This window comes from Staurois parvus, unplaced genomic scaffold (genome assembly GCF_062004578.1).
Source record: "Staurois parvus isolate SC_StPar_1 unplaced genomic scaffold, SC_StPar_1.0 ptg000545l, whole genome shotgun sequence".
NCBI classification, from domain to species: domain Eukaryota; kingdom Metazoa; phylum Chordata; class Amphibia; order Anura; family Ranidae; genus Staurois; species Staurois parvus.
Genome location: NW_028318341.1, coordinates 392,468 through 417,226, shown reverse-complemented (window position 1 = coordinate 417,226; position 24,759 = coordinate 392,468). Strand labels below are relative to the sequence as shown.

At 43.8% G+C, this 24,759-nt stretch overlaps 1 protein-coding gene across 1 annotated transcript in view; it reads right to left on the bottom strand.

The window, feature by feature from the left end:
• Window positions 1-24,759, bottom strand: part of DNAAF9 (dynein axonemal assembly factor 9) — a 208,212-nt gene that overhangs the window by 29,977 nt on the left and 153,476 nt on the right. The window contains exons 29-33 of the mRNA XM_089690898.1: window positions 12,428-12,465; window positions 11,741-11,876; window positions 7,760-7,846; window positions 5,273-5,379; window positions 4,259-4,333 (exon numbers count right to left, since the gene is read on the bottom strand). Coding sequence (XP_089547024.1) covers window positions 4,259-4,333; window positions 5,273-5,379; window positions 7,760-7,846; window positions 11,741-11,876; window positions 12,428-12,465 — 443 coding nt within the window. The remainder of the gene's footprint in view (window positions 1-4,258; window positions 4,334-5,272; window positions 5,380-7,759; window positions 7,847-11,740; window positions 11,877-12,427; window positions 12,466-24,759) is intronic.

Here is a 24,759-nt window from a genome sequence, read left to right as displayed (position 1 = left end):
ACTGCTAGAAGGTCATAAAAGTGCACAATAAAAACTTGTGACTGTGTACTAAAAGGCAGAATTGATCCACCTGCTGGCTTGTATACAATTTTGGGGCATTTTGCCAAAGCACCCCTGAAGAAGCCTGAAGGCACCCCTGAAGAAGCCTGAAGGCACCCTGATTGAAAAAGGCTGCACTAAGCAATAGGGCAGCAACTTGCCACGGGACCCAGAAGCCAGCGGAGATCACTGGAGTAGTGGTGTATACTAACTTGTGATTTCTGCTTTCATGGGAATCGGCAAGGTATAACTCATGTATACTTACATTGGTCCAAGCTGGACTAATAGAACTATGCAAAATCAGCTATACCTGGAACTCAGCTCGACTGTCTAAGAGTACCTTGGAATGCCTGGGATAGGTTCAGTAGGAAATGCTGCAAGGGTCCATCTTTACATGTAAGCCAGTGACCTTTTGTATAAATATATAGAGCCCCTTCCATTTTTGTTCTTTAAATAGAGGCATCTCATCATACCCTACGAGTCCAGTTCTTGGATTCATTCCCATCCTAGGGAGGTAATTCTAGGATCAGATCCTGCTAAACTAATCTCCTCCCTGTACACTATCCTACTTACACCATCTGCCACTAAATTGGTATAAAACAAAATGGGATTACAACCTAAGGGATTTCTGCTGATGACCGCTTAAGACAGATATACATTCTACACTGGGCTTTCCGGACTCCAGTTTGTGTCTCTCCTATAAACCATCCTAAGGCCCGTTATGCCCTCTATACTCAGCAAGCATGGGCACTTTTTCCCAGCTTATGTGGGCATGTCCAGTTGTACTGACCTTTTTTTTTTTGACTCAATTAGTTGTCCCTGGACCTGAAACAATGTCTCAACAGCCTTGCACATTACCTCAGCAACAACGTATTTATTAAAAGATAAAAAAAAGGTGTCTACCCACAAGCGCCAAAAAAATCTCAAGCATGTCACATCCAATACTGGCCAATAGAACCAGAGTCCTGGATGAAGGAAGACGCTAGGAAAATGGCTGATGCGTTTCGAAGGGAGATCCCCTCTTCCTCAGAGCCAATTTCCCAAAACGATGCAGCCAAAGGAAAACAAGTAACCCCCTGCGCTCAGAGATCAAGATCAAACATGTCAGCCATTGTCCTAGCGTTTTCCTTCATCTGGGACTTGCACAGGACTCTGGTCCTATTGGCCAGTATTGGATGTGACATGCTTGTGATTTTTTGGCGTTTGTGAGTATACACCTGTTTTATCTTTTAATAAATACATTGTTGCTGAGGTAATGTGCAAGGCCGGTGCGCCTTCTTTTGTTCTTACTTTGCGGCATTGTCCTGGGCTTCCCCAGCCTTCCAAAAGGGCTGCACAGCATTGCGCATATTTGGTGGATCAATCTTGTTAAGGAAGGTCTGTCCACATTTGCCTGATCTGGGTCTCTGAGTGCAGGAGGTTACTTATTTTCCAAAACAACGTCCGCTTGGTCTTCTCCCTGATCCTAATACCAATACGTTTCTAACCATATTTCTTCACTAAACTTGTTTCAATGCACGCAAAGTTTTTGCACAGAATTAGACGCCAAGTAACCCCATCTACTTTAGAATCATGGGTCCTAGAGGTGACTCTCATCCTCCCTTACAGGAAGGTAATTTACTTATACAGAGGGTGTCCTGCTAAATATAAGTAACTCTGGAATAGATGGTTCGCTCAACCAGCCACATGTATTTAAGGTGACCCCCCATGTGTTTTCATAATTCATCTTATTTAATGCTGTGAATATTTCAATGCTTCACTCTGTGGGCCGTCAGTAATTGCTGATAAACCTGTCATTTATGAGCTACTCCCTCGTAACATTTTCCTCATTGGCGGTCCCGGGGGATGTCACTAAATGTACAATTGATACGTGTATATGCTTTTTATACATGCATGCTGTTTCTGTAGGCAGTAAATGTTATGTTTCTAAAAAAAACCCTTTTATGTTATTATTTACTGTTTAAGGATGTTTTTCCCTTGACACCGCTTCAGTTTTATTTTTATGTAATAGTCATTGGCATTATGGGATGCATGATTGGCTTTTATCTAACAGCTGTTCTAAGCTGTCCTTATATTGATCTCAATAAAGTTTTTTTTTTTTTTTAAAAGTGAAATTGGGGCATCTTACAAGGTGTGGAAAAAGGTACTCTGGTGTCCACATCCCCAGTAACAAAGTGATGATGATCCTGGGAATATTATCAAGAAGTGGGATGGGACAAGGTACCATCTTCAAAGGAACTTGATATTGGTTTGAATACGACAATGTTGATAATGCCCTGGAATGTCAATGAGCTCCATTTGTTCCAAGTTTCAATATCGACCATCTCCCAAGTATTAGCCTCCCAGAACTTCATACAGGAGAGCTTGGTGGAGTTATTATTATACAGTATTTATATAGCGCCAACGGTTTGCTCAGCACTGTACATTACAATGGGAGACAGTACACGAGACAGTACAGTAACAATACAATACACGAGGGGTTCGAGGGCCCTGCTCCTTGGAGCTTACAATCTAGGAGGGAGGGGATAGTGGTACAGGAGGAAATAGCTGTGGGGGATGGAATGGTAGGAAGAGTGGAGGAGATCGGCAATTAGTTGAGGACGGGGTAGGCTTCCCTGAAGAGATGGGTCTTCAGGGTGCGTCTAAAGGAGAGGAGGGTAGGTGATAGTCTGATGGATTGGGGTAGGGAGTTCCAGAGGATGGGGGAAGTCCTGGAGAAGCCCTGGAGGCGGGCATGGGAGGAGGAGACCAGGGAACTAGAGAGTAGGAGGTCTTGTGAGGAGCGGAGAGTACATTTAGGGTGATATTTGGATATCAGGTCGGTGATGTAGTTTGGGGCAGTGTTATAAACAGCTTTGTACGTCAATGTTAGCAATGTTAGCATTTTTCATCAGTGAGAGAAGGTGATCCTCCTAGCTTTATGTGTAGGCCACTGAGAAAATGTGTGATTTGGTGAAATCCAAAATTTTTCATCTTGGGCATCTTCAATGAATCTAAGCAATATATCGAAGATACTATACCAGTAAATCTGATGAAGTGCCCAATGCAGATAAATCCTTTGTTGATTCACCATTGTAGGTTGGAGCCCAGAATAAAGGATGGGTTCTTGAAGGCCGGGGCTAAAGGTGTGCAATTTGTATTGTTTACTGAGGTTGTCTCCCAGGGAGAGTTAATAGCATAGCATAGAGACCAAGGTAGGAGGTCCCTATTTAGATCAGGGGTCTCCAAACTTTCTAAATAAAGGGCCAGTTTATTTTCCTTCAGACTTTAGGGGAGCCAGACTGTGGTCAGTGGGAGTGGAAATTTTCCTAGCATTGGTATTAGGGGGAGGAATAGTGACCCATTGTTGATATCATTGGGAGGAATAGTGCCCATTGTTGATGTCAGTTGGCAGTATAGTGTCTCATATCAGTGGGAGGAATAGTGCCCATTGTTGATGTCGGTTGGCAGTATAGTGTCTCATATCAGTGGGAGGAATAGCGCCACAAGGGCCAGGGGGAGTGGAAATTTTCCTAGCATTAATGTGAGTAAACATCACCACATTAGGTATTAGGGGGAGGATTAGTGCCCCATCATTGATATCATTGGGATCAGTGGTGCATTGTTGGTGTCAGTGGGAGAAATGGTGCCCCATTGTTGTCAGTTTTCAGTATAGTGTATCGTATCAGTAGGGAGAATAGTGCCCCAATCTACAGGTCCATAGGGGTGTTAGGAGTAGATAGAGAATTTCAGTAGTTTTTTCTGCTTCCTTTTTCAGCAAAAAAAGGCCAAAACCAGGAGGGCAAATTGAAAACTAATTTACAGGATGAAAATAGAATTAAAAAAGTGTTCCTGTATTCATCGTCTGCTTCCCACCAACTGACCACCAAATAGACTAGATGTAGAGCAGCAAACAGAAGACGTGAAAAGAGAACAATGTTTTCGATAATGACAGCAAATGAGGACCTTCACTGTGCTGAGTGTGTTAAGCTCCTTTTAGAAGGAATACTGAGAAATATTATACATGGATCAATGAAATAAAGCATCCCCATAAGCATATAATAGAATGATAATATGTGAAATAGAGACAGATAAGATGTGAAATAGAGACGGATAATATGTGAAATAGAGACGGATAATATGTGAAATAGAGACGGATAAGATGCAACGAAGACCATAAACAAACAGGTATCACATTAATCATACTGAACACACTAAACTCCCACATACAACAGCTTACCTGAAAACTTGACTCTCCCGACTATATGGTAAATGTTACCAAGGAAGGGGAAAGCTTTCATGGATGACCTTATGGCTGCAAAGGAAAAAAAAGAAGGATTTAAAGAATGCATCAAATAAACGTAAGGATAGATTTGGAGGTTGTCAATCTCCCTTTCTTCTGAAGCCAGATTTGTGCTCAGATTGTGCTTCAGAGGCCAATGGCAGGTGATGAGGAAGCGATGGGACGCCTCCTCATTGCCTGTTTTAACCCCATTTTTCCTGCATTTGCGGTGTTTCTCCATATGCTTGAGTGTGTAGCATTCAGTGGGCCTGCTGCCTGCCAATTGTTTCATGTTGCGTAAAATTTGCTGTGGGCGAGAAGTCAAGCATTGCAACCGCGGAATGTGAACACAACCATTCACTGCCTATTGCAGCTAAAGGAGATGGGGGGGGGGGGGGGTAATTGGTTGTCAGGCGGCAAAAACAAACCTCAACCACACATTTTTGCTGTCCTCAGATGCACGTCTAAATGAAGCCTAACAATTTATTTAGAAAAACAAAGTGGAACTGTGGCCACTTACAAACATAAATGCGCATTAAAACAAGCTCTTGCGGACCTCCCTGTAGCTTAAAGCACTGTGAAGTAATTCATCTTCAAAGTTTACAACACTAAGGGTCCATTCACACCAATGCTCTAGAATAGCACCCCAACACACCTTCGCAGCACCTGCAGTGCAGCGCAACAAAGCACTAACAAGTGTTGCAGTGCACTGCTGAAAATGCAGCATACATGATTTATGATCCATTGTGATGTATTGCCCAAAATAATGGGCTGCTGCAACGCATGTTAATGACTAAACTGGTATAAATAAGTCCTAAAACTTTCGTTTTCATTTCAGCAGCTCAGCTTATTCTGTTCCCCCTTCCAGCAGTGACTTGGCAGCTTGCCAGCCTTCTAATGTATTCTTTCCCTTACTACAGCACCCTGATTTTCTTTATCAAAATTAGCTTTAAAAGTACATTTAGGGCGTACCTTTACATCTTGTCATGAAGCGAGCCTTTTCCAGCGGTCGGCTGAACCACACACTGATACGATCCATCTTCGGGGACAGAGGTCCTGCTAAAAACCTACCGTCATACCTAAACAAGAAAACAAGTACTTCTTTTATTTGCTCCCTTTTTATAAGTCAAAAAAAAAGTTGATTCTGCCAGCAATCCAGTGAGCTCATAACTTCCTGTACTCTGCCTGTTAGGTTTCCCTATGTGGATAAGTGATCCAGACAGACAGAATATACTCCTGTTTAGTAGTGATGGTAGGATAGAACCAGCTATTTAAAGTGGTTATAAAGGCTCAAGGTCTTTTACCTTCATGCATTCTATGCATGAAGGTAAAAAACCTCTGTGCAGCAGCCCCCCCTAATACTCACCTAAGCCCCTTCTTAATCCAGCGATGTGCACTGAAGTCTAGGCTATCTTAGGACTCCCTCTTCTCACTGGCTGAGACAGAAGCAGGAGCCATTGGCTCCCACTGCTGTCAATCACAGCCAGTCAGCCAATGAGAAGAGATAGGGGGTGGGGCTGAGCCTAGGCTCCATAGACACACGGAGCAGCAGGTGCCCCCATAGCAAGCTGCTTCCTGTGGGGGCACCCGACAGGAGGGGGGGGGGGTCAGGAGAGTTTGTGGTGGACTTGAAAAGAGAAGGACCCAGGCTGCCTTGTGCAAAACCAATGAACATAGCAGGCAAGTATAGACATGTTTGTTAATTTTTCTTAACAAAAAAAAAAAGCCTTTAGAATCACTTTAGTGTTGTGTGTCCCCACTAGAGTTTTATTCTCACTTCCTCCCTCTTGCTGATGTTGTCACCACAAAAGCGAGGAACAATTTCCCCAGGGAATTTATTTTTAACAATAAAAACATGAAGGAGGTTCTAACCCTTACCCATCTGTTCAATACTAAAAAAAATAAAGTTTTTCTTTCACTGTAAAGAGGAAGTTTATTTTTATGTTTTTCTCCACCTCCTCTGTTTATAGAAAAAAAAAAAGTGCTACTTTTCTTTTCCATGCCATCAGTCTACTTCTTCCTGTGAGCTCAGACTGTAGTTTACAAGTCCCTAAGGGGGGCACATCATCATGTAGGCTGGGCTCATAGTACTCCAGAACTCAAATACGCTCAGTACAGGAAAAATGGCCGCCCCACCGCCACTGAAGGACAAAGTGGAAGCTGCCATGACATCACTGGACTGGCTAGAACAGCCTTTTTCAACCAGGCTGCCTTCAGATTTCTTTAGGGGGTGCCTTGGCAAAATGCCTAAAAATGGCCCAAAAATTGTATAAAAGCCAGCGGGTGGATCAAGCCTGCCTTTTAGTAAGACAAATTCTCCTCTGACCTTGTGGTAGTTGCTGACTTTTATTTTTTTCACCGCAGACTGGAGCTCTGCTTTAAAGTATAACTAAACACTTCTTTTAATATTAAATAGAGCAGAGAGGGGTTAGAACTTGTGTCAGGTTTTATTGTGGGCGAGAATGCACGATCCCAACACACACGTTCCTGCGTTTAGAAATCGCTGTGTGTGTAAGTGGGTGCTGCAGCGAACAACGGCTGGACCTGAGAGTAGTCAGAGTAGATGAATGTCATCAGCACACCGAGGGAGGATCTCTAATATGGGTCCAAAGCTTTAAGAAGCAATCACATAGTTACAGCAAGAGCAACGTTTCGGGCCTCGCAGGACCCCTTCATCAGGCATGTGACAGGTGTTTATTGCTATTTGTGTTCCAATTAGGGAAATGTATTATATTTGTGTTTATTGTCATCACAGAAAGCGGAAGAAAACACCAAATTTTGGGTGGTCCCCAGAACAGAAATAGAGGGCAAATCTTCCACGGGGGACACTAGTTATGGTGACAACTAGGGATTCCCTCACTGTGAAGGGCTCCACTTTCATTTCCTGCTTTGGTAATGGGACAGGAAGTGAAGGGAAATCGCCACATTGGGACACAGATGGCAAAAAACCTGACAGGGGTTATAACCCTCCCTTTCAAAAATGGAAAAAGTATTGCCTTTAGTTCTACTTTAAAGAAAATATGCACCATATTATAGTGGCTGTTAGGAACTTAGTAGTACTAATATTTATTTTCAAAACGTGGGGGGCACCTCTGGACAACCAAGCCTTTTTCTTGGCCAAAAATGTGCAAAAACTGTATAACAAAAATGTAAGTTATAACATTAGAGATGGTGACAGGTTCCATTTAAAATAATCCAGGGAATCAGCCGGGAAGCAGTGAATTCCACCTGCTAATGATTCTAGAGTATGAGCCATGATCCTACTTATTGGGGTGGCTGCCAAAGACATTTAGTTTTTTGGTGCTTTACATGAAGATTGTATACCCAGCACAGCTGTCACCAGCAATCAGTACCAGTCTATCATAATGGGCTTAGTCAGAGAATGGATCAGAACATCAAAGGGAATGCCTGATCTGTCATTAGAATAATGTAGCAGTATTCTGATTTCTATTCACTTACCAGCCGGGGTACATCAAATATCGAGTTCTTAGCATTTGAGGGCTTGAAAAGCTGCTTTCAGAAAGGACCAGCTCGATGTCCTCATTTCTGCAGAGGAAAGAAAAGGCAGAAAGAGTCATTTTAGGATACTCAGCTCCTACATGGAACATCTTATTAAACCCCGGACAACAAAGGCAAGAAATGGTGGGAGTAAAGTGATCAGCATCCTCTACTGTCAATCTAAGTCAGCTGTAATGAGAAGGAAATGCATGACAGGGCACTGAGGGCATCTGGATCATAATGAACATTTAAAACAGCATAAAATTATACACTAAATCCAAAACTAAAAGCAAAGTTTTAAGTTAACACTTTTAGCAGCCATTGCTACTGGGCCACTATAAGGTCAGTCGACTCCTGTGTCAGATATGACAGGTTGGATGACAGGTTTTTTCATATTTTATACACAGTTGTGTTCAAAATAATAGCAGTGTGTTGAAAAAAGTGAATAAAGCTGAAAATCCTTCTAATAGCTTTTATTTCCATACACACAAATGCATTGGGAACACAACACATTCTATTCCAAATCAAAACATGAAGAAAAATATATCAAATTTGTGTTGTTCCTCTAAAAAAATTGAAGAAAAGTGAATATTAGACGGTTCAAAAAAATAGCAGTGTTTGTATTCTTCTTTACAAACTCAAACATTCACTATATAAACTGAAAAATGTTTGAAGATTTTGCTTTCCTTTGAATCACTTCATGAATATTTGGTTGTAGTCGCACTGTTTCTGAGAACTGCTGTACATCTGTGTTGTATGGAGTCACCCAACTTCTGGCCCCTGTGATCAGGTATTCCAGCCCAGGATGATTGGACGACATTCCACAGTTCTTCTCTATTTCTTGGTTTTGCCTCAGAAACGGCATTTTTGATGTCACCCCACAAGTTTTCTATTGGATTAAGATCCGGGGATTGGGCTGGCCACTCCATAACGTCAATCTTGTTGGTCTGGAACCAAGATGTTGCACGTTTACTGGTGTGTTTGGGGTCGTTGTCTTGTTGGAACACCCATTTCAAGGGCATTTCCTCTTCAGCATAAGGCAGCATGACCTCTTCAAGTATTCTGATGTATTCAAACTGATCCATGATCCCTGGTATGCGATAAATAGGCCCAACACCGTAGTATGAGAAACATCCCCATATCATGATGCTTGCACCACCATGCTTCACTGTCTTCACAGTGTACTGTGGCTTGAATTCAGTGTTTGGGGGTTGTCTGACAAACTGTCTCCGGTCACTAGACCCAAAAAGAACAATCTTACTTTCATCAGTCCACAAAATGTTGCGCCATTTCTCTTTAGGCCAGTCAATGTGCTCTTTGGAAAATTGTAACCTCTTCAGCACATGTCTTTTTTTCAACAGTGGGACTTTGCGGGGGCTTCTTGCAGATAGCTTGGCTTCACATAGGCGTCTTCTAATTGTAACAGTCCTCACAGGGAACTTTACACCTTCTTTCATCTTCCTGGAGCTGATTGTTGGCTGAGTCCTTGCCATTTTGGCTATTCTTCTATCCATTTGAATGGTAGTTTTTCGCTTTCTTCTGCGTCTTTCAGGTTTTGGTTGCCATATTAAAGCATTTGCGATCATTTTAGCTGAGCAGCCGATCATTTTCTGCACTTCTTTATATGTTTTCCCCTCTTCAATCAACTTTTTAATCAAGGTACGCTGTTCTTCTGAACAATGTCTGGAACGACCCATTTTCCTCAGAATTACAGAGAGAAATGCACTGTAACCAGCATGTACAACATTTGCTGCCTTCCTTCCTTAAATAAGAGCAATAATTGCCACCTGTTTTTCACAGAATGAATGACCTCACTAATAGAACTCCACACTGCTATTATTTTGGACACAACTGTATATATATATATATATATATATATATATATATATATATATATATATACCCACACACACATATATACACACACACATATACACTAATCAATCATTACACTATGACCACCCACTATAACCACCAGCAAAGGCATGAACTCCACTACACATTCTGAAGGTAAGCTGTCAGTAGCAGATTCTTTAAGTTCTGTAAGTTGCGAGGTGGGACCTCCATGGATTGGACTTTTTTTTCCAGTACATCCCACAGATGCTCGATTGGTTAGAGATCTGGAGAATTTGGAGGCCAAGTCAACATCTTAAACTGATTGTTGTGTTCCTCAAACCATTCCTGAATTCATCAGACCAGGCCACCTTCTTCCATTGCTAGGTGCAGCACAGTGGCTAAGTGGTCAGCACTAGGGTCGTCGGTTTGAATCCCAACCATGGCACTATCTGCTTGGAGTTTGCATGTTCTCCCTGTGCCTGCGTGGATTTCCTCCCTGTACTCTGGTTTCCTCCCACACTCCAAAGACATGATGGCATGTTAATTGGCTTCTGTCTAACTTGGCCCTAGTGTATGTATGAATGTGAGTTATGGACCTTAGATTGTACGCCCCTTGAGGGTTAGGGACTGATGTGAATGTACAATATATATGTAAAGTTCTGTGTAAATTGACGGCGCTATATAAGTACCTGAAATAATAATAATAATCATCGCTGACCTCCCTCTGAAAATACTAGTTGCCTGTCTGTGTTCTTACAGAATCATGAACCTGGAGCCATAATGCAGCAAGTCAGAACTGGTGGTCTGAAAATAAAATATTTGCATTGTTACACACCACTAAAGTGACGTCTGAGGCTCAGTGCAGATCTGGTGTTGCCAGGTAGGATGAAACAGCATGACCCGGAGAAATATTAAAGCTGCTGACAAGATCCATTGTAGCACTTGAAATAAATAATATAAAATTGCTCCGTGGTCCAGTTCTGATGTTCATGTGCCCATTGTAGGCTGTGGACATGGGTCCCCATGGCCCCATGTGAGGCTGCACAGCCCCATACACAACAAATTGTGATGCACTGTGTGTTCTGACACCTTTCTCTCAGAACCAACATTAACTTTTTCAGCAGTTTGAGCTACATTAGCTCTTCTATTAGATTGGACTACAGGGGTCAACAATCAAGGAGCCTTGGCCGCCAATGGCCCTGTCACCGGTTCACTGGTTTTCCCTCCTTGGGCCACTTTTGGTCGGTCCTGACTACTGCAGACTGGGAGCATCCCAAAAAAGCTGAAGTTTTGGAGTTGCTTTGGCCCAGTCATCTAGCCATTACAATTTGGTCCTTGTCAAAGTCCCTCATTCTTTATGCTTGCCCATTTTTTCTGCTTTGAACACATCAGCTTCAGGGACAACATGTTCACTTGTATCCTCACACCCAGTGGTTACCTGTAGTTAAGGATGGATGTCCATGTGTCTGCATCCAGGTCGCTCATCCTTTAAAGAACACATGTCAAGACCAACTCTACAGCTCCATGATGGCCCTTGCTGCCATAGTGAAGAATATGGGTGATTTTTCATTTGCACACTTGAACCCCTCACCAGTGCAAGGGCTAAATGCTCGTTTAGTCTAGGGGTGTAGGGTTAAGGTATAAAACCTTATTCTTGGCTGCAGCAGGGTTCCTCAAACTGGTCCAAAACTGCTTCCTTTCTAAGGCGTTCCCAGCTGAGGGCACATACTCACCTCCCCCAAGTACAAGGTAGGGTTAATAGGTAGGGTCAAGATGAGGGACTGGTCACAGCCTGGAGCTTTGAGTAGAGAACAGTGCTGGAGTATTTTGGACCAAGGAATAAGATACAACTGCACCCCTAGCCGATATGAGCATTTAATCTTTGCATGGCAGGGGAAGGGGGAGGGGGGTAATGGATGAAGGTGGTGCAAGGGTAAATTTTCATTCCTGGGATTTTGGAAGTCCAGCATCTCCCTGCTCACTGGGTTTCTGATGTTGCAAAAGCTGCAACTCCCATTCACGAATATAAAGAAAGCACATGAACCCTCCTAGCTGCATAGAAGAGTGATGGTTAGCAGACGATTTCTTGATCTGAATGTTCCTCACCTGGTGATCACACCTTTCTCAGCCAAGATGAAGGCAGCACCAGGATTCACCGTCCGCAGTAGTTTCTGCAGGAGGACCAGGGATGGATGCCTCTGCTCACAGGTCAAGCTGGTTAATGCTATACCGCTCACAATGCCTGCAAAATGGAAGAACAGATTAGAGGCCTTTGGAATAGCTAGAGGTCCTAATTTGACACAATGTCTACAGGAAAAACATTTGACACTACACTTGTTCATCTAATATCTATTTAATTTCTTATCTAATAAAGGACATCTACATTTTGGATCCAACGTTCTAATTTTCTACACAGTACCATATCATGATTATCATCTTGCATACAGAAATTAATATGTGTGGGGACTAACTGGATATCGAGCGAATAAAAAGAGCATCCTTGCTAAACGACTGCTGAAAGTAAATCGGTTATATCCTGCAGCATGGGAAGATCACTTAATCAGCTTAATAAGAGCCACTAAACCTGCCACTGACATTTGTCACAAATAATGCCTATGACTGCCCTTCCTGCCACACTCCTCCATTCACAAAAGCCATTTATGAATGGAGGAGGTGGACCTTTCATTAGTGACCCTTTCATCTCAGTATTCTCATCCTAATAAAAAATAACCCACAATGTCAATTGAAATGAACATTGGAAATTAAATCATCATAAAAAAAGATAACGAGTACCTTGTGAACATTGTTCCAGGAACTTTGGAAAATAAAACCTTAAAAATAAGAAAAACAAGAAATTAATACGTGTGTTTGACAAGTGAAAGGAATCTAAAGGCAAGATAAATCTATCCAGACTTCACAGGTACCACACGGGGGTCACAAATATATACATTTTATTGGATTTTTATGAATCCCAGAATATAAAATTTGAGACAGGGCATTAAAAGGTCACAAGTTGGTACAGAGTATTCATCACTTGTACTGGAAACACGGTTCTGATTCACATACCTGACCACATTGCCCAAGTACTTATGTAACCCTATCATCATAGATATAATTTGATAGTACATATTTGTCAATGTCATGGCCAATGGTGAAGCGGCAACCCATCTCAATGCGTTTCAGACATGGCTGACTTCCTCAGCATGGAACAATGAAATTGTTGGTAATTTGTTGTGTTGTCTGTACCTTTGCTACAACCAGAACCAGCTTAAAAATCCACCTCCCTGGGCAGACACATGGGTAATCAGAGACGATGTCAACCGGATAAACCCCTCCAACGGATAATATTTCTGTCAGGAATGGACTCGCCAATGGTGGTGGGACTCACCTGCCTTGTGGGCTGCAGTACCAAGGCTGGCCAGCGGGTGCTCTCAGCAGCCAGAGTCTCACTCCTGCAATCAGGCCATCACCTGAGGCTGATTGCAGGAGGTGTATTTAAGCAGGACCAGGCCTGTGATCAGTGCCTTGGTGTTGTTTCCCATGAGCCCCTGTACCTTGTATCCTGTGTTCCTGTTCCTCTGCCTATCTAATTTGTTGCCGACCCTGCCTGATCCTGACCTCTGCTGACTTCTGCTCTGACTCCTGGCTCGTCCCTGACTATTCTTCTGCCTACTCCTATGCTGTTTGACCTACTGTTGCTGTACCTTGGCTCGCGACCCGTTTACTCTTTGCCTGCTGCTTTGTACTGATCTGTCTCCACCGTTACCGACCCGGCTTGTCTGACTACGCTACACTCCATACTGTCATCCATCCATCCCGCACGGATCCAGTCACTACTGTCTGAACCTGCCAGCCCCTTCACATCAGGTTTTCCCCCGGTACATACCCTCAGCGGACCCCTCTACCACAGTTGGGTGCACTCAGGGGCCGCGACCTGGTCTCAGTCCTGCGCCAAGTCCATCCCCACCATCAGGGGCTCTGGTGAAAAGGCAGACTGGGGAATAGACTCCGCGCCCTGGGGAATCCTGTTCTGTGGGTCACTAGAGATCCCGCCGGGCGGTGCCTGACAGTACCTTATGGCCTGCCTGACCATTCCACCTCTCCAGCCTGACTACGCCTGTGTTCCAGAAGCCTGCTGTTTCCCTGTGTCAGTCCACACATCTCTGGTCATACCCGGATCCCTGACAATTTCCACCACTAATCTGCATCCTAACATTTATTCATAGCGCAGGAAACTATTTGAGCTGGAGGCACCCAACTACCTGTATCTTTATGTAGTAGATGTCATGACCCTGTTACAGATGCCACTCACAGGGTGTGAAATGACCTCCTTGTATATAGATATCCATGACCAGTTAAAAGGTCAGTAATTCAGTAATCAAACTTCCATTTAATATAGACTGATGTTGCCGGCATATAAAGTATAGACCTGTATCCAATACTCCTAAGCCAGGGAAAACAGGTCCGCAGTGCTGCTGCCTTCTGATGCCACATAGGGGACTCAGTTCCAGCAGGCCAATTTTACCCATGGATCCAAGACTGAAAAAGTGTATATAAAATCCTAAAAATGAACTGCTTTTACTTGCTCCCTTCTGGGCTGTAAAATATACCATTGAGAGCTCGTTCAACCAAAACGCAGTGCGGGGATCCCCCCCCCCCCCCCCTCCGAACCATGCACGTTTTCTGGACTGCGTTCAAAACACACTGGGTGTGCAATCTGCTGTGGGTGTCTGTATTTCTAACACCCCAGAAGCAGAAAGCTTGCCTGCACTGGATCGCTGTGATCCACTTGCAGTGCATTTTTAAAAGTACTGCATATACTACTTTCGGTGCGATCCAGGGTGATTTCAGTCAAATGAATGGGCCGAAAATTGCACTGCACGGAATCGCACAGGAACATGAACCACGGTCCTGTGTGATTCGGGTGTGAACTAACCATAAAAGCATTTGTTAGATCTGTTCAACAAGTTGATCCTGCCAGTAATCCAGTGAGCAGATACCTTTCTGTTCCCTCTGTCTGCTGTATGCTTATCAGCTAGCAATGTTCTTAGTTCTTTAATTGGACTACAGAACTTCCCTTTTATCTTATGGAGAGGATAGACTGTACAACTTCATATATTTTTTGGGGGGGAGCAGAAACCAAGTTTTTACAGATACCCACTTCCCACTTCCGCTTGGAGGCGATCCGACCAGAAGTTTGCCTGCCCCTTTGCCCGCAGCCTTCTGGGAGATGTCACAGGTCCTAGGAGTCTGCAGGACCATTCACAAAGCGTAGTGCGAATCAAGCATGTGTAGTGGGAAGCCGCAAGAAGTCACAGCTGGCTTCCCACACTAAACATATTGGCGCTGGGGACCCAAAGATCAGTGAAGAAGCAGCCCAGGTGAGGACAGCGCTGGATCCTTGGACAGTGTCCTCATGGGCAGCACAGGGGCTAAATGGTTAGCACTTCTGCCTGGCAGTACTAGGGTCGTTAGTTCGAATCCCAACCACGGCACTACCTGCCTGGAGTTTGCATGTTCTCCCTGTGCCTGCGTGGGTTTCCTCCAGATACTCCGGTTTCCTCCCACACTCCAAAGACATGCTGGTAGGTGAATTGGCTCCTGTCTAAATTGTCCCTAGTATGTGTATGTATGAATGTGAGTTAGGGACCTTAGATTGTACACCCCTTGAGGGTTAGGGACTGATGTGAATGTACAATATATATGTAAAGCGCTGCGTAAATTGACGGCGATATATAAGTACCTGAAATAAATAAATAATAAATAAATAAATAAAAAGTCAGAAGCTATAGTATTTGTTGCTGACGGGTTTTTTTTTTTTTTCTTTCGAGGGTGAGTATAGAATCGCTTCTTTTTTGTTTTTTTTTTACAAGCAAACCTTTATTTACATATCCTATCAGTTATATAAAGAGACCACACAGCAGAAGCAGCCTGCCTTGTCTAATTGGACCTGGGGTGAAACGGACCAGTCAGGGAGGAGTCAGGACTTCAGTTTTAGCCACTGGACTCTTTAATTGGCATTCACCCTTAAAGCAGTTCTTCAGTCACTGTTAGAAAAATTAAAAGTCAGCAACTACAAAACTATAGCTGCTGACTTAATAATAGGACACTGACCTGTCCCAGGATCTAGCGATGTCCTCGCCCGGGCTCTTTTCTTCACTGGTCTTTGGTTCCTGATGCCGGCAAACACTGGGGGTATCTAGCTGACTGTTTGTGACATCAAATCTGGCTGCCCACTGCGCATGCACAAGCCACGCTGTGCTACCTAGATGGTCCTGCAGCCTTCTGGGACCTGTGACATATCCCAGAAGGCTGCTGGGGATGTAAGTGTGCCGAGATTCTGCTCGGATCACTGAAACGATCCGACTAGAAGTGGGGGACCGTCACCTGTCAAAACCAGGTACCCCCACAGCAAAAAAAAAAAAGTGCCAAATGAGAAGGGAAGGAGGAGAGAAACTTCCCCATTTGGGTGAAGTTCTGCTTTAATTACAGAGAATCTGAAATACAGAATATTATATATTGGTTTGGTCACCACATAGATGGATCTTTCTGTTCTGTTTGATGTTTTTTTTTCTCGGTCTCCTTGTTTACAGAGTCCATTGGCTAAAGCTGGTGTCCTGACTTCTCACTGCTGTGCTGCCTCTTTACACAGCACTCTGGGAATGCTTTGTTACTGTAGATATTAAAGGTTTATTTGTAAAACAAAGATTCTAACTAAAGAAACATTTAAGCAGTTTGAGGGCTTGTTCATATGTGCTCCAATACAACCACCCCTCTGAAAAGTGATCCGCAGTGGATCGCTTTTTAGAGAACATTTGACAGGCTATGAGGAGGTTATATCTACACAAAAGGAAGACCATCTTGTATACTGGTGGCATCTAGTGGTGGAAAAACACTACTGCCGGGGGAGTCCCAATACAGCTAAAGCATTTTTTTAATTTTTATTGGATTGCTAATTTTTAATTTAAAACTGGAGTTGTGCTTTAACCTCCTTAGCGGTATTCCCGAGTGTAGCTCGGGGTAAAATTTGAGTACCAAGAGCGGTAACCCCAAGCTTACCATGCGGCGTTGCTCAGGGAGTCCCTGCAGCACTTACCTTGTCCTTCGCTCCCACGATGTGTCCCCTGCAGCGTCCCCGGCCATCTCCTCTGGCCGATGCCAGCATCCGGCTTCCGTGTTCCGGTCCCTGTGACGTCGGGACGTACGGGCGCCGGCGGCAAATTTGAAATTTTTAAAAAATGTAATTTTTTTAAAAATTATTATTACATAGTAAAACATTCCTGTATCAAACCATTTCACATACATTTTGTCCCGAGTGCTTTGTCCTGCGCCCTGCCTGCATTGTTACTGTTCTTTCTGCCTGGAAACTTAGAAAAGTCCATGGCGTCCAAAAAGCGTCTCTTTAGGTCAAAAGCGGTTTTAGACCGGCTAGAGAACAGCGATAGTAAATCAGAACCACTTGCAGAATTGAGTGATAATGATTCGTGGGGGAAATTCCTCATCAGACACTGAAAACGATTCTGCGACTTTGCTCAGCGATGTGCGAATTTGCCTCTGTATTTAAAATTTCAGTGTTTTTGGTTTGATTATATTATTGAATTAAATTTATTATTATATTATAATTTTTTATGATTATTTATTAAATTATAATTTATGATTTCGCGTTTCAAATTTTATCATACCCGGAATGTTTACTAGACTCTTGTTCGGACAGATTTCAGTGAGTTATTCCTAAAAATTACAGGCCTACAATAAAAAAACTACATATTTCCATGCAAAAAAATGGTACCGCTTTGAGCACAAAAAATCAGAAATAATCATACCGCCGAGGAGGTTAAGAACAGATGTACTTTAACAAAAGCAGTACCTGAATGTCACTGCGATGAGACTGAAAATCACATCACGGCGGCTGAGGTTTTATGAGCATTTAAAAGATAAACAGAAGCTGTAATCCAGAGAAAGGTTCCTTATCAATGCACACCATATTCCGCTTACACTGCCATGGATCTCGCCGTATTCAGTGATGACAATGTGCACTGACATTTACCATGAATCTCTGACTAGTATCACGCAGGGAACAGCTGTTCATTGTATACCTCTTATATAAGCACAACTGCTGTACATCCCAGAACATCGCATAAGACGACAGTAAGCCTCCCGGCGGGGCGACCTGGAAACATTACCTGCTACATTTAACAAACATCATAAGTGCAAACGCAATGAAAAATGAGCTTCTCTCCCAGAATATCACCAGCATATAGATAAAAGCAAATGCAGCTATGCTGGTTGTTACCCAATCATGAAGTATATCCATGAGATGCACATGGCTTCTTCACTGTGACCTGGAAACAGCCTTAAAGGTGATATACTGAAGCACTGGCAGCTTGCATTTGACTGATAAATGGGGGCAGGGCTTAAAGCGGAGTTCCACCCATTGTTCATACTTTACCTGATTATGTTGTCCCTGTGAAATAAAGAACAAGTTGGATTTTTTTTTTTAACCACTTGCCCTCCTGAGGATTTACCCCCCTTAATGACCAGGCCTCTTTTTGCTACTCAGCGCTGCACTAATTCAACTGATAATTGCGCGGTCATGCAATGCTGCACCCAAACAAAATTTACGTCCTTTTTTTCACACAAATAGAGCTTTCTTTCGGTGGTATTTGATCACCTGGGCGCTTTTTATTTTTCACGCTATAAACAAAAAAAGGCCAAAAATTTTGAAGAAAAACAATATTTAACTTTCAGCTATAAAAAATATATAGTAAACTCAAAGTTGGTTATAAATTTAGGCCAAAATGTATTCTGCTCAATGTTTTTGTTAAAAAAAATCCCAATAAGTGTATATTGATTGCTTTGTGTGAAAGTTATAGCGTCTACAAACTATGGTATAGATACTGCAATTTACGCCATTTTTTTGCTATACAGCGCTGCGCTAGATTAACGGACAATTGCGCGGTCATGCAATACGGTACATAAATGAAATTTACATCTTTTTTTTCCCACAAATTGAGCTTTCTTTCGGTGGTATTTGATCGCCTGTGCGGTTTTTTTTTTTGCGCTATAAAAAAAAAGGCTGACAATTTTGAGGAAAAAAAACAATATTTTGGACTTTTTGCTATAAAACATGTCCAGTAAAAAAAAAAATTTAAAAATCAAATTTAGTCATAAATTTCTGCCAAAATGCATTCTGCGACATGTCTTTGCTAAAAAAAAATCCAATACGTGTAAATTCATTGGTTTACGTGAAAGTTATAGCGTTTACAAATGGCGGGAAAGATACTGGGATTTTTAGGTTTTTTTTATACTAATAATGGCGGCGATCAGCGACTTATGGCGGCGATCAGGGACTTATGGCAGCGATCAGTGACTTATGGCGGCGATCAGCAACTTATGGCGGGACTGCGGCGGACATTCTGACATTGGGGGGTACTGACTTGGGGTCACTGACATCCCCAATGACACCAATACAGTGATCAGTGCAAAAAAAAAAAACACTGACACTGTACTAATGGCACTGGGGAGGAAGGGGTTAAGTTTATTTTTCAGGGAAAGGGTTAACTGTGTGAGGGGAGTGTTTTACTAGGGGGCGGGGTGTGTACTGCAGGGAACACCGCTGATCGGGACAGATAAACTCTTCTGTCCCATTCAGCGTGTCCTGGAGCTGTCAGGGAACTGACAGAAAGCACAGCTACTGCAGCTGTGCTCTCTGTCAGCGATTGCCGCCGATCGCCGGGACATAGCCGGTAACGACCGGCTGTGACCCGGCGACTGACATCCGTGGCTGTGATCGGCGGGACAGGTAGGGCGGTGGCGCGCCTCGCGCTCGCCCCCTTCCTGTTTACAAAGCCATGTTTGCCCAGCCATGCCGCCCCACCACCGTATTTATACAGTGGCTGGGCGGCATTTGGTTAATATACATACCTTTAAATCCACTGCAAGCCTGCAGTTCCGGTCCCGGCCGCCTAGGCGATGACGTCATAAGGCGATTTTCAAGGTCTCCTGGGATGTTGTTTCCTGTATCCCAGGAGTCCTTTGGTTTCCTGTAATCGCAGGACTTGGAAACCGGAAATGACACAAATGGGAGATGTTTCACGCCATTTTACCGGAGTGCAGATTACAAGAAGACGTGGATGCTGTAACCTGCTGTGTCCTACGCGGTGCTCTATGCTGGAATTGTAGAGTGTAGAGTGTGTACAGTAGTGGCTGTACTGCGCAGGTGCGAGAACGAGTGGTGCATGCTGAGATAGCCAACAGCTCTGATTCCCGGAAATAAATGCCTGTGGGCTTCAGATGCCCACAGCCATCATGGCGCCTGCCTGCTTCCGAGATCATGGTAAATTTTTAATAATTACTAAGTAATTACAATGCTTTTACTATTGAATTACACCCTGTTCCAAATTATTATGCAAATTCTATTTAAGTGTCACAAAGATGAAATATTTTGTTTTTCAGTGTAACTCATGGATGGCATTGTGTGTCAGGGCTCTTTTGATCACTGAAAACAATCTCGGACACCTGTGATAATTAGATTGGCAGGTGAGCCCAATTTAAGGAAAAACTACTAAAGGAGGGTGTTCCACATTATTAAGCAGAGCACCATTTTCAAGCAATATGGGGAAGAAAAAGGATCTCTCTGCTGCCGAAAAGAGTGGAATAGTTCAATGCCTTGGACGAGGTATGAAAACATTAGATATTTCATGAAAACTTAAGCGTGATCATCGCACTATTAAGAGATTTGTGGCTGATTCAGAGCACAGACGGGTTGGTGCAGATAAAGGCACATTGAGGAAGATTTCTGCCAGATCCATGCATCAGATCAAGAGAGCAGCTGCTAAAAAACCATTACATAGCAGCAAACAGATATTTGAAGCTGCTGGTGCCTCTGGAGTCCCACGGACATCAAGGTGTAGAGTCCTCCACAGTCTTGCAACTGTGCATAAACCTTCTATTCGGCCACCACTAACCAATGCTCAAAAGCAGAAATGGCTGCATTGGGCAGAAAAATACATGAAGACTAATTTTCAAACAGTCCTGTTCACTGATGAGTGCCGTGCAACCCTGGATGGTCCAGATGGATAGAGTAGTGGATGGTTGGTGGACGGCCACCCTGTTCCAACAAGGCTGCGACGTCAGCAAGGCGGTGGTGGAGTCATGTTTTGGGCCGGAATCATGGGAACAGAGCTGGCCTGCCCTTTTAGGGTCCCCGAAGGTGTAAAAATGACCTCTACAAAGTATGTGGAGTTTATGACTGACCACTTTCTTCCCTGGTACAGAAAGAAGAACTATGCTTTCCGTAATAAAATCATCTTCATGCATGACAATGCACCATCTCATGCTGCAAAGAATACCTCTGCATCAATGGCTGCTATGGGGATAAAAGGAGAGAAAGTCATGGTGTGGCCTCCATCCTCCCCTGACCTCAATCCTATTGAGAACCTTTGGAGCATCCTCAAGCAAAAGATCTATGAGGGTGGGAGGCAGTTTACATCCAAACAGCAGCTCTGGGAGGCTATTCTGACATCTTGCAAACAAATTCAAGCAGAAACTGTCCAAAAACTCACAAGTTCAATGGATGCAAGACTTGTGAAGCTGCTATCAAATAAGGGCTCCTATGTTACAATGTAACGTGACCTGTTCAAATGTTTAAAAAGTTAAAATACTGTTAAAAGTTTGATTGAAATAGCTTTTGATGTCAGTAAATATGCTGCAAACACAACAAATGACAATTTTCAGTTCTTTACAACCTATAAAGTGTTTTGAAACTTCCTGTGCGGAATAATTTGGAACAGTCATTGGAAGTGTTTTATGTTTAAAAAAAATCCTGTTATCATTAGGAGGTTTGTTCAATAAAATGTGAATTGTACTCTTAATAGTTGATAACATGAGAATTATGCCGACTGTTATTTACATCAATTATTTAGGTAAATGAGAAAAATATAATTTGCATAATAATTTGGAACAGGGTGTATTCCAATTGTTAATGCTATTTGAAAGGTCATCGTGGATCTGATTTTACCAAAACTTTATTAGGAGGACTGGGGCTCCGCTTTAAAGCAGAATTCTAGCTTAACCCTAACTACATTTAAAACTGCCCCCTGCCCCTCCCCTAACGTCTATGCTTACTAACCTCTGTAGGAAAGATGTATATACAGGCGTACCTCGGTTTATGAACGCCTCGGTTTTTGGTTTACAAATGAAAATCCTTTGAAAATAATGCCTTGGTTTACAAATTTTTTTTTGCAATATGAAGCAAGTTTCCCCAGGATGCATTGCGCCTGGGAGGTGGCGTTGGGTATATGTGCAGATGTGCTGAAGGGCTCTGTTGAGCTTCAGGACCTGGAAGAGTCTTTTGGCACATCTGTGCACACGCAGGGTTCCATACACAAGTGTGCGAGGATAGCGCAGTGAAGGAAGTCTAGGACCTCTATTTCTGCGCATGTGTGAGCACAGCTCTGCGCATATGCAAACTTTCCGCAGGGCTCTGCCAGGTCCTGAAGGCTGGGCAGAGCCCTTCGGTACATCTGCGCAAGCCAGACAATTGAAAATGGGGACGCCGATGGAGGGGAGCAGAGACACAATCAAGGGGACTGAAGTTCCTCTTTAAAAAGGAACTTCAGCTTGATTGTTTTTTTAAAGTCAGCAGCTACAAACACTGTAGTTGGTGATTTTTAAAATCAGGTACTTACCAGTGCCTGGGGTCCAGTGCTCCCTTCCTACAGTTGGTTCTTCTTACAGCCGATTCACACATGTGCGGTGCGGATTGAAGCTCAGGTTTCACAGCTAATTGACACAGTAGTTGTTCAGCGGTTCAGGTCAGGTTTACATCAGGTTCAGGACAGGATTAGCTCAGGATCTTATCCTGTTTACACATTTGCGGTTTAGAAACAATTTCCCATGGAAGTCAATAGCCTATAACCCGCACCTGAACTGCACTGCTCAGAAATCGGACAGGACTCTTTTTCAAACCGCACTGAATCCGCACCGCCAGTGCATCCAACATATGTAAACAGGCACCATAGGAAGCAATGTTTTTTCATGTCATGCGAATTGGATGCAGTTCAACCCGCATATATGTGAAGCTGGCACTGAGGGTACATGCACACTGGACATCACAACAATTGCTCCTGATGTTTGTTTCAGGCAGAAAAAAAACCCATGACGCTGGTAAACATGTTTACCGCGTTTACTCACTTAAAGCACTTGTTATGATCCGCCAGGTGGTGCCTCAGGCTGCCCACTGGACAGACCTACCCAGAGCGTGGAGTCTAAGCCCCGGTCTGTGCTTTCACCAGGGCCCCTGATGGTGGGGATGGACTTGTAACAGACCAGGGCCAGGTCACGACCTCTGAGCAGGCCCACCAGTGGCAGAGGGAGCCTCCGGGGATGTATGCAGATACCGGGAGAGCCAGATGTGAGAAGGACGGCGGGACCTAGCAGGATGGTCATGAGCCGTGGTCCCGTGGGGTAAGCGAGGTACCGAATCGGCAGGCGAAGAGTAGTCAGGTCACACGCAGGGTCAGCAGGATAAGTCAGTCTGCAGAATGGTCAAACAAGCCAGGGGTCAGGACAGGAGAAGGCAGCGCAGTCAGGGCAATCAGGGTCACTAATCAGGTACAGGAACTTCAGGATCACAGATAGACCTTGCGGCAATCTGTGACAGTGCAGGGCATCTTTAAATAGTGTGCCCTGCACTGTCATTGGCCGGCCAGGATGCGCCCCCAGGCTGTCATTGGCCGCCCGAGGCGCGCCCGCAGCTCCTACTGCGCATGCTCGGTGTCCTGTCAGCCACAGCCCGCCGGGACCTAGTGCCTGTGTCCCGGCGGGAATTGTCGCAAGTGCGCGTGCGCTGGGAGAGGCGCTGCGATCCCTGACAGCACTTGAGCATTTATTAATTTCATTGGAGAGAAAAAAATAATTTATTCTGGCCATTGAAATAAAAACAGCCAAAAGCTAAACGCGCCTAGCGTTAACATGCGTTTAGACGCGTTTTTGCTGTGTTTGGCCTTTTTCTGTCAAAACACTCCTCTCCTGAATGAGATTCTTCTGCGTTCAGGAGAGGATCATTTTACTTCCTCTAAACTCTGCCGCTCCTAAACTCGGATAAAAGCCTACGTCTGCATGGACACCTAGGCTTTTACTCAGTTGAGTTCAGGGGCCAAAAGCTCCTAAATGTGAGTTTAGGAATAGCAGTGTGAATGAGGCCTTACTGCTGCATGTCACTGGTGCTGCCATCTTGGATACAGGAGCTGGCTGTGGCTTCTCGAAGAATCACAGACAGCTTCCCATTGTGCATGTGTGATCTCGCAGAGCAGTTTGTGAATAGTTGTGCGGCAGCCTCCTGGGACATGTGATGCGTCTCAGGAGGTTGCAGAGAGGAGGGGGCTGGGCAAGATATACCATCCTCTCCTAGGCGAGAATTGCAGGAGTAGGAGAGGGTGCCAATAAACATAGCTACTCGCCACCCCCAACCCAAAAGAAAAGAAAAAAAAAACAAAAAACCCCAAAAACTATAAAACTGTTTTGAGTGGAATTCTGTTTTAAGAAATCATTATTTAGTGAGGCATGATGCCAAACATACTAAAACATCCATTTATGGTTTACATAGACTTTTAGGCAGATTAAGATAAAACTAAAGCTGTCCATAGATGAATCGAATCCTGACCAGTTCAGCAGGAACCAGCTGAGATTTGATCCATCTATGGCCAAGCTGGTTGTACTGAAATCGATCCATCAATCGACTTCAGTACAACCAGCCCGTTCGATTTTTTGCATGTGATTACTGCTGCTGGCTAAAGCAGCTGGTAGTGATCATTGGGTTCTGCTGGTAGGGAAGGCTCCCCGGCAACAGAACACAGTATCACTGCTGGAAGGATTGACTATGTTGATGGAGGAATTGAGCGATTCTCTTACCTTCCACCTGTGGTGGAGGAAAAGAAAATTGGATAATCTATGGCCTGCTTAAGAGGACTTTGCGACTTTAGCAGTTTTGCATTTTAATCTGCTTTATCAGTTCACCAATGGATTCCATTTCTTGCCTGGAGATGATCTTTAACCAATTCAATACCGGGCAATTTTACACCTTCCTGCCCAGGCCAGTTTTCAGGTTTCAGCGCTCTCACAAT